General features: G+C 38.8%; 1 protein-coding gene across 6 annotated transcripts in view; it reads right to left on the bottom strand.

Annotated features, from left to right (window-relative positions):
• The window catches only part of scaf8 (SR-related CTD-associated factor 8), a 285,626-nt gene that overhangs the window by 202,579 nt on the left and 64,723 nt on the right, over nucleotides 1-18,324 (bottom strand). For 5 of the 6 annotated variants that reach the window (XR_015758468.1, XR_015758469.1, XM_087991449.1 and 2 more), the window contains exons 4-5: nucleotides 8,972-9,133; nucleotides 507-666 (exon numbers count right to left, since the gene is read on the bottom strand). Coding sequence is in view for 4 of the 6 variants with exons in the window: in XM_087991449.1 (XP_087847575.1) it covers nucleotides 507-666; nucleotides 8,972-9,133 (322 nt within the window). In the remaining 2 variants the exon portion in view is untranslated. The remainder of the gene's footprint in view (nucleotides 1-506; nucleotides 667-8,971; nucleotides 9,134-18,324) is intronic. The other variant, XM_087991451.1, reaches the window with a different exon arrangement.

The raw sequence follows: 18,324 nt of genomic DNA, 5'->3' as shown, positions 1-18,324 counted from the left end.
GTCATATTTTTCTAAAGAACATTCAAAGTGCTCAAAAACAAAAACAATGGAAACAGTTATGTTCTTAACAATTTTACCATGAAAAAGAACTTTTCAAAAATTCTACAGTCTACCAGCATAGTCCAGCACAAATATTAATCAGAATGGTCATATGTTTAGCCTCAAGCAAAGTAACAATGGAACAGTCATTGTTGGGGCATACATTTTATCTAAGTAACAGGTAGATTGATACAAGGAGGATCATGGGACAAAGTAGATCTAATCCAAAGATTCTCAGTGTTCACTTAAAGTTGAAATATTAATACATGATTAAGGCTGTGGTTCCAGTGCTTTCACTGTGAACTATGTTTTCATAACATCTGTTCTGCATGACTGCTTTATCAAACGATAAATTGTATGGGATTGATCGTCCACATAATATACATATTATTCAATCCCAAAACTATTTCTGTATTACTTCTGAATGATATATATGTTATTTTAAGCTAAAGTTACTAGATGGCTACCTGGTGTGTTGCTGCTCACAGTTGCTGCAGTAGTACTGGCAACAGCAGGGGCGACAGATGGTGGCGGAATCCCAGTTGCTAGGTCCAGAAGTGGTTGTATGATCTCACTTTTGAACACTCCATTCTTCTGCCACAAGTTCAGTACCCGCACTACTTTACTCTGTAAAACACACATATCAACCTAATATTAGAGCTACTAATAATCACCAGATATTTAGCCAATACACACTGAATTATACCAAAACTTCACAAAGAATGAACTGAAATCCCTAAAACAAAAACCTGTTTACCTCTGCTCATTATAAACGTCAGTGCTTACCTGTAATTAAGATGTGCTTCTCAAAGTAAACTCTCTCTTTTCCATATGAGGAAGTTAATATTTTTCAGTAGTATACAAACCATTTTTGACATATCATTTCAAAAGCATTTGTACGTTGACTCAAGAAAAATGGCAGGGTACCCAGATTATTATATACCATGCTATATCACAGGAAGCAAATCCTTTTACTAATTGAGTGAGGTTTTTCATTTGAAATGAAAACAGATAGGGCTGATAATGGTAGTGTGTTTGATTTAGTCTCTGTGGACTTCTAAAAGGCATTTTATCAAGTGCTAATTAATAGGCTTGCAAGTAAGTTGAAGCACATGCAATAACAAGAACAGTGGTAACATTGGCTGAATGACAAGAAACAGTAGGTGTGGACAGTTGTTTTTTTAGAGGAAGAGACAGTGGGCTGCACCAGATTTTTACTACCTTTTCCTGGACTTTTTTTGTTCATTCATAAGAGACAAATATTACTGGTGAGGCCATTATTAAATGCACATTGTTAATTTCATTTGAAAAGATGGTGGTGAGCTATCTGCTTAAACTGCAGTATTCTATGCGATGTGCAGTGCTGTTATGGAGGGAGTTCCAGTATTTTGACCCAACAACGAGGAAAACACTTCAACATAGTTCCAAGTCATGGTAGTGTGCGACTTGGGAGGGGAACTTTTAGATAGTGCTGTTCCTATGCATCTGCAGCCCTTGCCTGTTGCAGGTCATGGATTTAGAAGGTGCTGTTTATAAATGCTTGGTGATATGTTGCAGTGCATCTTGCAGATAGTACACACGGCTATCACTATGCATCAGTGGTGGAACAAGTTACTGTCTAAATTGGTGGATAAGGTGTACATTGTAGAGACTGCTTTATCCAAAATTGTGTTAAGCCTTGTGAGTGTTGTTGCAGCCGTGGTCATCCTTAAAACTAAAAAGGATATGGATAATGAAGAACATTCCACTGCATTTTTGACATTCTTTTTGTAAATAGTTGACAGGTTTTGAGGAGTTGGGAGGCAAATTGCTCACCACAAAATTCTGAGCCTCTGACTGCTCTTGCAACCACTGCTTTTCTTGATATAGATCAATAACCCAGACATGGTGTCAAAGACAGAATTTGCAGATGACAGAAAATTTGGAAGTATTGTAAACTATGAGGAGGAAAGCAACAGTGTTGACAACATTATGCACGAGAGACAAAATGTAACACAAAGTATGAAATGTAGAACTGGGTTGGAAGAAAGTGATTACTTAATATAAACATATAAAATGGGGTACAGAGACTAGACAAACCATGCATAAATTGCTGAAGGTGGCAGGATAGTTTGAACAACTCATTGAAAGGGTATATGAAATTATGGGGTTTATAAAGAGATGATGAACAACATCTGGATAACACTGGATCAACCTGAACTGAAATCAAATTCCAGGCATTGCACATTAGAACAGTTATGAAGGCTTTAGAGATCACACAGAAAAGATTTGTGAGAATAGCTCCAAGGATGAGAACTTCAGTGAGGTAGAGAGATTAGAGAAGCTGGAATTTCTTTTTAAAAATTGGGAGGAAATTTGATAAGAGGTCCCTTTGAGGGTCTAGGTAGGACAGAACTGCTCCCTTTGGTTGAAAACTCAAGAACTAGAGCATATCAATTTAAGTTGAGTGACAAAAAAATGGCAGCATAAAGAATTTTTATTTTCTAAACAAGTGGTTAGGATCTAAAATGCATTTCTGTCGTGTGTGATGGAGCAAGATTTATGCAACTTTCAAAGCAGAAAGAAACCAGAATAAAAATAATTATACCAAAAGGAAAGGGCAGGGAATTGAACTCGTTAATTATGCAGAGAGCCAACATAGACATAATGACTTAATGGACACCTTCCACGCTGTAACAATTACATAATTCTCCACTTATGTATGGACTATATGGTCAGGACCATTCAATGCATTGCAGCCACTCTAGGTAGGTATCTCAATCTCAAACAGCACCTTTGAAAGTACTGCTGAAGTATGCCCCTACATTACTCCAGTACATAAGGCAGTGAGATCCAGGAGGGCTGTGTACAGGCTGTAGCAGCACTATGGTACTGCTTTAACCCCTCCTGTTCCACTACACTCCCAGGAGGAGGAACAGTTTGCCATTTTCCAATGTATCTTCAGTGACCTCCAGCCATCCTTTCAGGAACATCTTTACAATTCATTTCCTCGCATTTCAATTCATCATGAAATCACTTAAATGCAGATTTCACACAGTTGGCAAGAATGCATATGCACAATAAAACCTACTTATTTTGACAATTAGGATTTCACAAACCATAAATATCTTCCATACACTGCATCTATCATACAGTAAAAATGAGCCGGCACACTAATTTTAACCCAAAGTGACCAGATAATTCCAGATTTGGTCTATGCTAAATTGATAGACTAAGCCCATCAAGTGAATGGAGTTGGACACCTATTTCCTAAGTTCCAGGTCCCTCACCACCCCAAAATTTATCAATCAAGTACTTATGCAGATTTTCCACATATCAAAGACATGTCTGTATTAAGTGGGAGGGAAGTCAAAAGGCAGAACATTGCTTTGAAGAATCTCTTCCCAATGCTTTTAGGTACCCTGTTCTTGCACATATGGTTATAACCTGCAATTGGAATCTTAAAGATGCACACACCAGCTTGATCAGGGTTTATTTATGTGGTCTGTTTACCGCGTGCATGTTTGCTAGTGAAGTTCTTTGGCACAGTGGTAGTGTACCATCTATGAACTAGGAGGCCTGTGTTCTCAAGTGCTTCAAATGTGTGCAATAGCATCTCTGAACAGATTTATGGAAAAAAAAATTCACATTTTTGCTAGCGTTCCTCACCTTGGATATGGCTCAGGTCTCTTCATGATCTGATAAGAGAAAGTTATTTGGAAACCTCAAGACCTTGAGGGAACATATTCAAAAAGCCATTATTGGTTGAAGATGCAAACTGCAGCTGTTAACAGAGGCTACAGACTGCAATCATAGTGACCTACAAGAAACACTGCAATCTTCCGCTCATTTACAGCTTAAAATACTAACTTGTCACAGGCGTACTATCCAGGAACAGAAGGACATACTATGCAAAAACAGAGGAGGGAACTGAAAAGCTTAAAGGAAGGGTGCAATAACAAATTCAAAAATTATGAAAAGCCTCAAAAAAGTGAATTATTTGTTTACATGTGTTTAAAAAGCAGACATGGATAAACTGTGCCCAATCGTCAAAGGATCCAGAATCATAGCACATAGATTTATAGTCATTTGCAAACGTGATGAGAGACAAAATGCTTTCACACAATGGGTGAGTAGTTTGGGTCTGGATGAACATTCCTGAAAGTGTACAGGAGGCAGTTTGTGGAGGCATTTCAGAGAACATTGAATGATTATTTGAATAAAAACAATAAGCAATAATCTGGCAAAAGAGTGGCGTTGGAAAAGCAGAGCTGGTCAGGAAGCACCAGAGGAGCAGGAGAGTTGAGCATTTGGGCATAAGCCCTTCATCAAGAATGCCCAAATTGTCGACTCTCCTGCTCCTCGGATGGTGCCTGACCTGCTCTGCTTTTCCAGTGTCACCCTTTTCGATTCAGACTTCTCCAGCATCTGCAGTCCTCACTTTCTCCTAATAAATTGGGAAAAATCAGGCAAATCACCAAGTCATAATGCTCATTTGAAGAATCAGAGTAAACACAATGGGCTAAATAGCCTCCTTTCTGCAGTAACAATTCTGAGAATCAGGAACAACAGGTCCGGTGGTTCCCAAACATTTTCTTATTATGATCCCATTTGGGTATAACTGCAATGCCTCCAGATCACAGAATGTGGCAGAAGTATCCAAGAGGTGGACAAAACTCCTAGAAATCCTACAATGTGCAAGTAGGCCATCTGACCCATCAGTCCACACCGATCCTCTGAAAAGAATCCCAACTAGATTCACCTCCTTACTCTGTCCCTGTAACCCTGCATTTCCCATGGATAATACACCCATGCACATCCCTGGACACTATGGGCAATTTAGCATGCCAAATCTACCTAACCTACACATCTTTGGTCTGTGGCAGAAAACCAGAGCATCTGGGAAGAAACCCACGCAGACATGGGGACAATGTGTAAACTCCATTTACAGTTGCCTGACTGTAGAAGCAAATCGACTCCCTGGCGCTTTGAGGCTAAGTGCTAATCATTGAGCCACTGTGTCACTCTTTGCCAGAGAAAGTTGCTCCAGGGTTTGGGATAGGAAGTGACAAACCTCTCACAGCACGGTTGAAATGCAGACCCCTGACAGGAGTGGTGGTAGTTGGGGAGGTAAGAAGGGGATGAGAGACCTGACAGCTAGGAGAAGCTGTTTAATCCATAGAGGTTTAAGTAAAAAGCATCCACTTTGCTACTGAGATAGAGTTCATACTTCAAGGATCAAAGAACTGCGACTTAAGCCATGGTCACAATTTAATGAGCTTTAAAGAGCTTTAAGCTGGTTGCAATTGGCCAGAGCTCCACCAACGATTGTTGCCTTTTATCGCACAACCCCAAATTGTCAGATAGCAACTCCACTAGGTGTTGCAAACATCAATTTGGGAAATCCTGGCAAAGATTCAGAATACAAGAAGAATACAATGAGTTAGTAAAACCATACTCATGAAGAGGATTATCAGAATGTGGAATTTCACCTGAAGTGATTATAAGGTCATTTAAAAAAGAACTGAAAAGAGACAGCATATGAACAGAAAGATGGAGAGTTAGTATTTCAGAGAAAAGCGTTTTCACCATATCTCAACAGAGGTGATGACACGTCATCAATGTTTTGCTCGGCTTGCACAGTGTTTCCAACATTTCCTAACTTCTGTATTATTTTGCTTTCCTTTTGATTAGAATGATGACAGAAAATTTTGTTTCTTAGTCATTCAACTGTGTAAACTGTTTCCAGATAAAACCAAAAGTGATTTTGGGAAACTGACTGGATTTAAAATTTATCCAATAGTTAGATGGATCAAATGCAGTAATAAATCAAAGATTAAAAGAACTCAGGTTTGATTATGAAAAAGAATAAAGGTTGTTAGATTTATCTTGCATATAAAAACACTGCTTTCATTAAATGCCAAGCATAATTCTTACATGTTTACACATATTAGGGAATCATCTTGGCAGTATGTGCATCCAGTTATAAAAATGTCAAGATGCAATTTGATGCTTGTACTCCCTACATTCATGAGTATTGCAGAGTGCCAGCTGTTAAAACTCTCTCAAAGAAAGACTGTTACTGCAAGCAACTGCGTCTTCTGCTGGTTTGTTGATTCTTTTCCCTTCTCATTTATAGAAGTCTGATGGAAGGCTCATGTTTCCATTTTCACTTTTCTGATAATGTATCTTCTTTCCTGCATGAAGATCCCCATGTGTGGTCACTGACTCACATTTCTCCTTCTACTTGAATTTCCTCCTTTAGTTTTCATCTCCATCAGTCTACCATTCAAGGCCTGAGATCAGCCAGGACACCAAACCTGCTCTTAGTTTTATCACCACCAAGCTTGCTGATATCAAAATCTTTCCCACATCTGACTGACTGTTCTGCGTCCTCAGCGTGATCTATGCCATTACCAAATGGTCACCACCGAATGTCTGTTGCACAATGTACCCTAACATTATTTAACAGTGCTTAATGGATATTTGATTGGAGTTCTGCTGGCATTCAAAGCTCATCTGGTTTTGTAGATGTTAAAGAGTAAACTTGAGATTGTGGAACAAACTGTACAAAGTGATCTCCATTATTTGTGCATCTTTCATTTCCACAGTGGCCTAGAAATTCTGAAATTCAGTCCTGTCTGCACCAATTTGTGCATTCATGTTGCCCATGAATACGATGATGTCAACTTGTGGAATCTCGTTTAACCAATTGAAACTCTTCATAATACCCTTTTCCCATGGTAACTTGCGTAAATGATTTGCAAATTTCGCTTCCGTAAGTAATTTCACTCACTGGAGTCCACGATGTATGGACTTCTATCAAGAAAAACTGCTATTCCACTAGTGGATGCTGTCAGATTGCCCAGGAACTAATTCAATATTTCCACTACAGTTAAACTTGTCTAAATCAGCCCAGCATATTATTTAGTGATTTAAGACATTAATTATATAACTGCTTATCTCTGAACACTTGCGTGAGACAGCACACAGGATTGCAACAGCTTATCAACTCAGTAATCAAGGTGAAAGAGTGGGACTAAGTATAAACATCAAGAAAACAAAATAAATTGTAACAGAAGACCACTAATAACCAACAGATACTTATACCAATCAAAGCGACATCAGAGGACATTAATTAAACTGTCCAGATAAGCAATGTCCAGGAAGCAACAGACAATGTGAAAGTAGGGGACCAGCACTAATTTTCAACCAACTGAAAATGATTTGGACTTTACAAAGTGAACAGGCTCTTTACTTACCTACATGTTTGTCAAACTTGGAATTTGAAAATTGCCCAAAAAAAAGTAAATTGGATGCCTACAAGAAGAATTTCTGGGATTTTATACTCAATACTGAAATTAAGAAAATACTCAGAATAGCCTGCCATTTCATCTGTCATCTTTTCTTAAAGAAAAGCTCAACTGGCTTTGCTGCTTCACCAAACTCCTATTATTACAGCATACCCAGAGGATTTTGCAATAGACTCCCAGTAGACTTAGGAGAGGGACCCAAGATGGACTGGCATTTGACTACTGGTAGAGATCTCCAGCTGGTCGTCAGACAGTAGAGAGATGCAAAAATGTTGGCTGTGGCCAGGAACCAACAGCTTTGCCTGACCCATTTATACCTAGACATAGGTGTGACTAAATCAAAATAAGGTGAAAATCATGAGTTATAATGGCACTGGACGAGGGTTTACACCAAGATGGTGATTTTCTTTTAAAGTTAAAAATCACAACACCAGGTTACAGCCTAGCAAGTCTATTTGGAAGCGCAATCTTTCGCTGCTCCGATAGCTTGTTCTTCCAAATAAACCTGCTGCACTATAACCTGGTGTTGAGATTTTTAATTTTGTCCACCCCAGTCCAACACCAGCATCTCCACACCATTTTCTTTTAAAACTACAGTGGTACACAACAAGACAAGCAAATGGAAAAAAAAAATGCCTTTATTAAAATTATAAATCACATACAAAGCTTATTCTTTGGACAGATGGGTTGGTAAGTGGGGGACTGTAATTGGTAAAAACCTCACACCCAGAAATACAGTTGTTTTTGTGTACTACATTTCTTGAATTAACATGGGCAACCATTAGTCTCCTTCCTAATGAAATAAGTTCTATTTTATCTAAGTTACTATGTATACAATGACACAAATTTTAATAAATTTTAGTCCACATAATCTGCTGAAAGATTTTTAATAGGCTTTTCAGATTTATCTCATATTATTACTGCACCATTTTAAAACAATGAGAAAGGACTAAAGCATTATTCATTTCACTGCAAAAAGTTAATTTTCTCAAAGTTGCTACTTTATAAAAATTCAGGCATGGGATGTGGGCTTTGCTGGCTGGCAAGCATTTATTGCCTGATCTGAGTTGCCCTCAAGAAGGTGATGGTGAGCTGGCTTCTTAAACCGTTGAAGTCCACATGCTGTAGGGTTGACTAAAATATCCTTAGGGGGAGAATTTCAGATTCAAGAATCTGATTTTTTTTTTAAAATTCAAGTAGTATCCAGTTGTCTTCTGCCATCAATTTCACTTTTATAAATATATTGTAATCTGTCTACAGATGTAAGCACCAATATCAGAACCATAATTTCCTCATCTGGTCAGAAATCCAGCATTTGTTACTGCTCATTCTCCACTTCTCCGAATTCACTTCCAAAAGTTAGTGCTCTAAACAGAAATTCATCTCAAACCTAGCAAATTTCAAACTGTGCTAAACTAACTTTATGCTCAATCAAAGCTTAAGATTCAAATTCTAAATTATCCAGACTTCATCCAGACTATACTTAATAAATAAGTGAATTAGCTGGTTTGGTTCAAAACGTAGCATCAGCCAAGCTGGATTCATTAAATTTAAAAAAAACTGAAGAATTCATATCATTAGTTTAGTTTTATTGCATTAAATTTAGTGCATATACTATACAGACTATGAAAACCACATACCTTGTCATCAGCAGGACATTTGTACAAGTTTTGGAAAGTTGTATTGATGTTCTTGCAAAATCTGGGCGCAAACACATCCTTTTCTGGACCAAACTGATGACGAGACTGACGCACAATTGAGTCGATAACATACAGCCCTGGGACTTTGTATTCTGGTTTACACTGTGGATATATATTTAAATACAAATAAAGCACTTCAATAAGATAATGTCCAATTTACTTTGGAATATTATAGCTATATACAAAACCAATCTATATACTGGGAAAATGTCAGGAATGGCATGTTGTGGGTTTTAAGTCCAAGACTCTCCACATAGAGCGTTGTGAATTTTGTTTGTGCCATTCAAGTTAGCTGCTAACTGAATTTGAGTACGTTCCTAGATACAGTAAAAATCAAAAGCAATTTCAGCACAGATTTCTATAAACATCCTAAATGTAGAAAACTCTTCTCTTGGGCTAGAGAATTTTTAAAAAGGGGGAAAAAAAACTCATTAAACCTAAGAATATTAACACTTCAAAGCAAATGTATAGAAAAACTAGATTAAATTGAAGAGTTTTAAAAAGGAAATTCTTTCTAGTTTTCAGCATGGAAGGCCAAACATATCCCTCAGTGCTGCTGCTGATCATTTCATTTTATTCTCACATAGGAAATATTTCCAAATATTAAGATTATACCATAGCAACTAGGAGTCATTTCTTTGTTACAATATTTTGTTTTCAGCATCTGCAACGTTTCTACACTATTAAGTGCTACACTCCCATCTCAAAATTTTACAGTTTCGTGATCAGAAGCTCATTGAAATGACAATATTTCAATAATAGTGATTGGCAGCACAGACTGATAATAGGTTGCAGCATAATAGAAAAAGGAAGACAGTGTTTATCTTAGGGAACTAAGCGTGTATTTTGGGGGTGCTCAATGAACAAAAATAATGTTAATTTTGGACAACTAAATGAAGGAAAACAATTTTGATAAACTTTATCAAGTTTAAAAAGTCTATATAAAAACGTTTACATTTGAAGAATAATAAAGTTATAGAACATTATTATTTTAAAATAAATCATTCAATGAATAATTGTAGATATTTCATGGCATTCTCCAGGGCTTATCACAGAGCGTTTCTGAATATACAGCATGCATATAATTAGTTTTGATGCTCACCATTTACAAATTTATTTTCTCGTGTGTTCTTTCACCTCTTTCTTCTCTTTTTAGTGGACTTATTTCATTGTCCTAACTATTTAGGTTCATACTCATGCCTTGCATTTTATACAATAAATCATTCACCATGCAGTGATCTTTCTGCACTGCAACAATTTTGTGATTCAGTGAATTGTAAATGGACTGAAAAGAACTTTGAAAAAGAATTAACTTAAAAAGGACTTGGAACAACAGGGAGGCCAAATTGCAACGTAATATTTATGTTGCAGCTTTAACATAAAAAATACTAAGCTGCGTCACAGAAGCATTATATTATAAAGAATGGCATACCAAGCTACAGAAGAAGATATTAGTTAAAGAGGTAAGTTTTAAGCAGCATCTCAAAGACAAGAACTAAAGTACAGTGGCAAATAGATGTAGGGAGACTAGTTCAGAATTTATGGCTGAGACAACCAAAAGTACAGCCACCAATGATACAATGACTAAAATCAGGGCTGCTCAAGAAGTTTGATAAAGAAGAGAAACAAAATCAAGATGTTGTTTGACTGGGGCCAATGTATGTCAGCAGGGGGCGATGGTGAACAGGACTTGTTGCAAGTTAAGAAATGAGAGAAAGTGAGGGCTGCAGATGCTGGAGATCAGAGCTGAAAATGTGTTGCTGGAAAAGCGCAGCAGGTCAGGCAGTATCCAAGGAACAGGAGAATCCTGTTCCTTGGATGCTGCCTGACCTGCTGCGCTTTTCCAGCAACACATTTTCAGCAAGTTAAGAAATGGGCAATTTTGGATTATCTCAGGTTTACAGACTTGTGGGATACCAACAAGGAGTACTTTGGAATTCAAGCTAGCAATACAAAGATATGAATGAGGATTCCAGTGGAAGATGAATTGAGACTAAGTAAAAAAAAACAGAAGAAATGAAATCAAAAGTCAATAACATTCTGGACTGCTTAAGTGCCACAGCTGCACATAGATGCTGAACAAAACGTAACTAGAGGACAGGAAAATAAAGTTGCAAGCTTCACATGAATGAATTTCTCATGCCTTCAAGACCAAAAAGCTCCAGGCAGCAAACATATAAAACTAGAAAATAATGTTAGGTAAAATTTACATTTTTAGGCCTGCTTTAAAGAACTTGCAATATTATTCTTTTATTATATTATTATGACTCCATCTTTCATTAGCTGTAAAGTAATGGAGAAGTTCTGAGGTAGTGACATACTTTTCAAGTATAGCCTTTATTGTAATGCAGGAAATGTAGCAGCCAATTTGAGAAAAGAGGGGGATTTTGGAAAAACATATTGACTCAGGAGAATTTTTCTCTTGTTCAAAATATTAGATTAGATTACTTACTTACAGTGTGGAAACAAGCCCTTCGGCCCAATAAGTCCACACCGACCCTCCAAAGAGCAACCCATCCAAACCCATTCCCCTACACTTACCCCCTCACCCAACATTATGGGCAATTTAGCACAGCCAATTCACCTAACCTGCACATTTTTGGACTGTGGGAGGAAACTGGAGCACCCAGAGGAAACCCACGCAGACACGGGGAGAATGTGCAAACACCACACAGACAGTTGCCTGAGGCGGAAATTGAACCCGGGTTTCTGGTGCTGTGAGCCAGCAGTGCTAACCACTGTGCCACCGTGGCGCCCAAAATATTTTAAGATTTTTTTCATAAATACAACTAAGTTATTTATGGGGCCATACTTACCAATCCAGTCAGTGATACAAGCGATGATGTTGGTCAAAACTGAACTTTCCAAACTAGTCACTTACAAGATTTTTCCTGATCATTATTTTAACAGATAGTTACAACTACTTTGTATATTTGTGACTGAATAATGTGACGCTTAACATATTTCTGCCTGTGACAATGAAATTAAAAGAGTGAGACCTATATTTTGAGCCATAAGTCAAACATTGAAACAGATAAAGATGCTATACTTTTCTAATTCAGATTTCTTCAACCTGATACAATGTATAGTGGTTCTGCTCAATTTGTTGCAAAATATATGGCTGCAAAGGGACAAAATGCACGTCAACATTAAAAAGGATCTGTCCAGAGAGAAAGCAAATTTCTTGATTGCTTTCTCAATGATATACCTATTTGCTTTATCACCTCCAGCTGAGTAAGTCTGTACCAGTATTATATAAATGCATACAGATCACTGGTAGAGAGGAACTCATTTGTTACTGAGCAAAGCACAAGAAATGTGTGTTTTTTAACATTTATTTCCTTTCTTAAATAAAGTTGCAATGGTACCCTGAAGAACGTTGCAAATTCATCAATATGATTCCAAATATCAAAGTTTACAAACCTTTCACAAGTTACCACTGGCTAAGTTCAGAATCAAAATTACTATCATTCATATAAACAGAACAAAAAGATGTAATTCTGTAACAATTTAAAGTCCATAATGGTACATTCATAATCATACGTCTGCACCAAGTGTGTCTGCAATTGTACTCTTTTCCAAAATTTTAAAATGGATTTTATGACTTTGAAACCAAGTTTAATCTGCAGGCCCTGGTCCAATGATTCATTGGTCTCTCACCAAATAATCTCAGGTCTCCAATCTTCCCATGTGGTGCACTATGGGAGATCCATAAATAAGACCTAAACCATAAGATACCAGATCTCCATTTTTTCTGTAACTGTATTTGCCCATTGTGTGTTCACCATGTTAATGAGCTAGGACATTGTACAGGTTTCACAAACATTTCGTAAGAAAAAGTTCTCTTATACTGTTTTGATAAATAATTTCATCCTAACAACGTCAGAGTTTCTGTTCTCTACAATATTTATTGGAACTGGATAGGCGATGCAATAATGAGATACTCAGAACTTGTTATGAATTACTAAAATATCTAGAACTCTAAATTATGTGACAGGCAGTACTATAGTCTAAAGACTTTGAGGCTGGAGACTTCAAAAAGGGCATTTTTACAACTATTTCTAACACACTCCCACAACTCAAAGGTATGCAGGTTAGGTGAACTGGCCATGCTAAATTGCTCATAGTGTTCAGGGATGTGTGCATTAGTCAGGGTGAAATGTAGAGTTATATGGGAATGGGTCTGGGTGGGTTACACTTCAGAGGGTCAGTGTGAACTTGTTGGGCTGTAGGAATCCTAATTCTAATACATCTTTATTCAATAGAAAAAGATAATAATTTTTTTTAACCTATCATGATTATAAACTAATTCCATTTAGTTGTGACATTCCATATTGGTGCCCTAAAGACTTATTTTGGGAGGGGAAGGGTGATTGGATGGGTTTTTTTTTGGTTATTGCTTGCTGTCAATTAAGTTCAAAGTCCAAGCAATTCAATAATCACATATTTATCTGATAAAACCTTCACATTTTAAATTCTTCACAGGAGCATTGTGAAGCAAAATATTGGGAGAAGATAGTCAAAAGCTTGGCCAAAATAGTAGATTTTACTGAGCTCTAGGAGGAGGAAACATGTTTAGAAACAATGAGATTTACAGAGCGAACTCTGCAGTTTAGGGCTTAGGCGTTGTCAGTGTGGCCATCTTAGGTGCAGCAATAATAATAAGGGATGGTCGAAAGATGTGAATTAGATGACAGCATATATTTTAGACAGTTGTGGGGTTCGACGAGATTTAACAGATAGGGAGAGGGGAGACTATAGAGGAGTTTGATTACAAGGACGAGAAATTTTCAATTGAGGCATTGTTATATTAGGTAAGTGAGCACCATGATGATAAGTGAATAGGACTTAGTGTAAGAAAAAATTCAGAACCGCAAAGTTTTGGATGACTTCAGGTCTATGGAGGGTGGAATGTGGGACGCCAACCAGGAATGCATGAAATAGTCAAGCTTAGAAGCCATAAAGGCATAAACGAAAATTTCAGCAAAGATAAACTGAAGGACAGACAGATTTGAATGACATTATGGATGCAAAAAGGCAGTCTTAGTGATGATGTAAATGTGTGTTAGAACCTAATTTTAAGATCAAATATGATGTTAGGACTGAAAACAGCCTGAGCATTGATGGGGCAATAAATTTCAAAATGAGTCAGCGTCTGATTGATGATTCAAGTTACGAACAGGTTATTAAATAAAGAGAAGTCAAAACTTTCGAGCAGATTGGTAATTTTGTGACAAAGACAATTAGAATGAGATGGGAAGGAATAGAGAATATTTCACTGAAATCAGGGAATGTTGTTGTTTATCTGGACTTTCAGAAGGCCTTTGAAAAAATGCTGCACAGAGTCTGCTGAATAAAGACAAGGGCCCATGATATTACAGGCAACATACTAGCATGGATAAAAGACTGGCTATCTGGAAGAAGGCAGAGAGTGGGGAAAAAAGGGTCCTAAACTCGGGATTGAAGCAGGTGACTAATGCTGTTCCACAAGGGTCAGTGTTGGGACTACAACTTTTCACTTTATACATTAATGATCCGGATGAAGGAACTGAGGGCATTCTGGCTAGGTTTGCAGACGATATAAAGATGGGTGGAGAGGCAGGTAGTATTGATGCGGCAGGGAGACTGCAGGAAGATTAAGACAGGTTAGGAGAGTGGGAAAAGAAGTGGCAGATGGAATACAACATGGAATGTGTGAGGTCATGCACTTTGGTAGGAAGAATAGAGGCAAGGACGATTTTCTAAATGGGGAGGAAATTCAAAAATCTGAAGTGCAAAGGAGTTCTCGTCCAGGTTTCTCAAGGTAAACTTGTAAGTTGAGCTAGTAATTAGGAAAGTAAGTACAATGTTGTCATTCATCTCAAGGGGACTAGAATATAAAAGCATGGATGTACATCTGGAGCTTTATGAGGCTCTGGTTGGACCATATTTAGAGTACTGAGAGCAATTTTGAGCCCCACACCTCAGGAAGGATGTATTAGCCCTGGAATGGGTCCTGAGGAGGTTCACAACAATGATCCCAGGAATGAAAGACGTAACATACGAGGAATGTTTGAGGACTCTGGGACTACACTCACTCAAGTTTAAAATGGTGGAGGGATCTGATTGAAATACTGAACTGCCCGGACAGAGTCGATGTTGGGAAAATGTTTCCACTTGCAGGAGAGACAAGAACCTGAGGGCACAGCTTAGAGTAAAGGGAAGACCTTTTAGAATGGAAATAAGGAGAAATGTCTTTAGCCAGAGAGTGGTGAATCTATGGAACTCATTGTCACAGAAGGTTGTGGAGGCCAGCTCACTGAGTATATTTAAAAAAGAGATAGATAGTTTCTTGATTGCCAAGGGGATCAAAAGTTACAGGGAGAAAGTAGGAAAATGGGGTTGAGAAATGAATCAAGCATGATTGAATGGCAGAGCAGACTTGATGGGCCAAATAGCCTAATTTCTGCTCCTATGTCTTATGGTCTAAAAGCAAAATATTAAAATAAGTCCTTTCAGCTGAATGAGCAAATCATTTGCAACAAGATACAGAGATTGAGTTTAAGAGCCGTGAGGTTATGCTGCAGCTCTACAGTGCCCAGGTTAGGCCACACTTATAATACTGTATTTAGTTCTGGTTGCCTCATTATAGGAAAGATGTAGAAGTTTTAGAGAGGGTGCAGAGGAGATTTACCAGGATGCTGCCTGGATTGGAGGGAATGTCTTATGAAGAAAGGTTGAGGGAGCTAGGGTTTTTCTCATTGGAGTGAAGAAGGATGAGAGGTGACTTGATAGAGGTATACAAGATGTTGACAGGCATAGATAGAGTGGATAGTCAGAGTCGTTTTCCCAATGGTGGAAATGTCTATCATGAGGGGGCATAATTTTAAGGTAATTGAAGGAAGGTTTAGGGGAGATGTCAGAGATAGTTCTTTACACAGAGTGGTGGGTGCGTGAAATGCACTGCTGGCAGTCATAGTAGCCAGATACATTATTAGGGACATTTAAGTGACTCTTTGATAAGCACATGGAAGATGTTAAAATAAAAGGCATAGTCTGATCTTAGAGTAGGATAAAAGACCAGAACAACAGCGAGGGTAGAAGGGCCTGTACTGTTATATGTTCTATGGACTTAACCACCAAGATACTCAATATTTGGAAAAACAGAAAACAGAAATGTATGGGGGGGGTGGACAGAGAGGGGAGAGGGGTGTTGGGAGACATGGGAGGGAAGACATAGTAGGGAAAGGAGGAAGCAGCAGGAGGACGTTAAGAGGTCGGGTGGAGGGAAGAGGTCGGGTGGAGGGGGGAGGGAAGAGGTCGGGTGGAGGGGGGAGGGAAGAGGTCGGGTGGAGGGGGGAGGGAAGAGGTCGGGTGGAGGGGGGAGGGAAGAGGTCGGGTGGAGGGGGGAGGGAAGAGGTCGGGTGGAGGGGGGAGGGAAGAGGTCGGGTGGAGGGGGGAGGGAAGAGGTCGGGTGGAGGGGGGAGGGAAGAGGTCGGGTGGAGGGGGGAGGGAAGAGGTCGGGTGGAGGGGGGAGGGAAGAGGTCGGGTGGAGGGGGGAGGGAAGAGGTCGGGTGGAGGGGGGAGGGAAGAGGTCGGGTGGAGGGAAGAGGTCGGGTGGAGGGGGGAGGGAAGAGGTCGGGTGGAGGGGGGAGGGAAGAGGTCGGGGCGAGGGGGGAGGGAAGAGGTCGGGGCGAGGGGGGAGGGAAGAGGTCGCGGGAAGGGGGGGAAGGGGAGGGAAGAGGTCGCGGGGAGGGGGGAGGGGGAGGGAAGAGGTCGGGGGGAGGGGGGAGGGAAGAGGTCGGAGATTGGGAAATGGTGGGGTGGGGTGGGAATTTCTTTTGCTACAATTCTTAGTATTTTGCTTGATCCTTTCTCACAACTTTTCTTGGATTTTGTCTGCAATTCTTGTTACTGTGTTCATTTCTTGTTCTTCATAATTCTACAATCAATAGGCTTATTTGCATTCATGAAAGAGCCCTTTTTTTGAACTTTACACCACCCAAAGGGTATGCTTAAAAGAACTCAACGACGTAACCACATTACTACCAGCCACTCCTCAAATCTCTCCTCTGTGGTATCTTGACCCATCACTTCTGTTTGTCCCTTCTTGTAAAACTGATTTGCATCTATCATCTGACCTCACAATAGCCAGGTTTCATTCTTGTTTGCTGATTTTATCCATTTCCTATTATGCTGGTGCGAGTTGTTGTTAATTTAGAAATAGGATTGATGTAGTGATGGGCAAACAAATTCACAAAATTTTTAATGACTGTACATTTTATGCTGCTTCACAAAGAGACAGTTATGTAATCACAGGCAATCAAGTAACCATGATAAACCTTCTTAATATATTAAATAGTATCTTATATTCATTAAAACAAAAGAAAAGCATTCTTAACTCTTATCATGCAAAGGGCTTGTACCATCATTTTTAGATTGTTATTCTAAAACAACACAGATACTTCAAAGTACATTGAAATAATAGACACATTACAGATAAGAATGCATAGAACACTGTGCCAAGGACTTAAGATACACAAACACAAGCCACACAAATGCAAGTGCAGTAAGCTTGCACACATTTATATTTAATCACATGCATGTTTAAAGTGGGGGCAAATCAAGACTGAGCTGAAAGTCGAGATAGGCAGGTTTTGATCCGTTTAAGGCGAGATAGGCAGGTTTTGATCTGGAGAATAAAGGGTTCAGGGAAAAATGCAAGGCGTGAAGGTCAGCCATGATCCAACTAAATGATGGAACAGGCTCAAGGGGCCGATATGCCTATTCCTGTTCCTATTACTTATGGTGTCACACAAACACACACACACACACCCACACACACACAGAGCTACACCAACAGAGAAAATTATTTAATGGGCAGGTTGATTTAAGTGCAAGCCAACAATGGTGTGGCAATCTCCTTGCTACATGCCATAGGTTTTATTGAGGCATTTTGCCTTTTTTTTCCAAAGTAGCACATGTGAGAAAAGGCATGGAATTTTAAAAACTACACCCAGAACAAGTGTCTGAAACAATATGCCTCAGAACTAAAATGGGACAGGTCATTAAGGAGGTATGGTGTAGTGTAAAACTAAAATAAATGCATACGAAAATGCAAAAATCCAAAAGCACAGATTATACAATTGGGACAGTTACCAACAGCATCAAAAGACGACAGTAAAAGTTTCAATCAGGGATTAAAAAAAATAAATATTTAGTGATAAGATCAGGTCAGAGGCTGAGAGCATTGTGGCAAGTAACACACTTCTTCAGTTCCCAAAATCTCTTCCACCAGCTACAAAATACAAATC

The sequence above is a fragment of the Chiloscyllium plagiosum genome, unplaced genomic scaffold (genome assembly GCF_037043375.1).
Source record: "Chiloscyllium plagiosum isolate Xiang-an unplaced genomic scaffold, Cpla_swu_hap1 HiC_scaffold_10, whole genome shotgun sequence".
In the NCBI taxonomy this organism is placed as follows: Eukaryota; Metazoa; Chordata; class Chondrichthyes; order Orectolobiformes; family Hemiscylliidae; genus Chiloscyllium; species Chiloscyllium plagiosum.
This window is presented reverse-complemented; position numbering and strand designations above follow the sequence as displayed.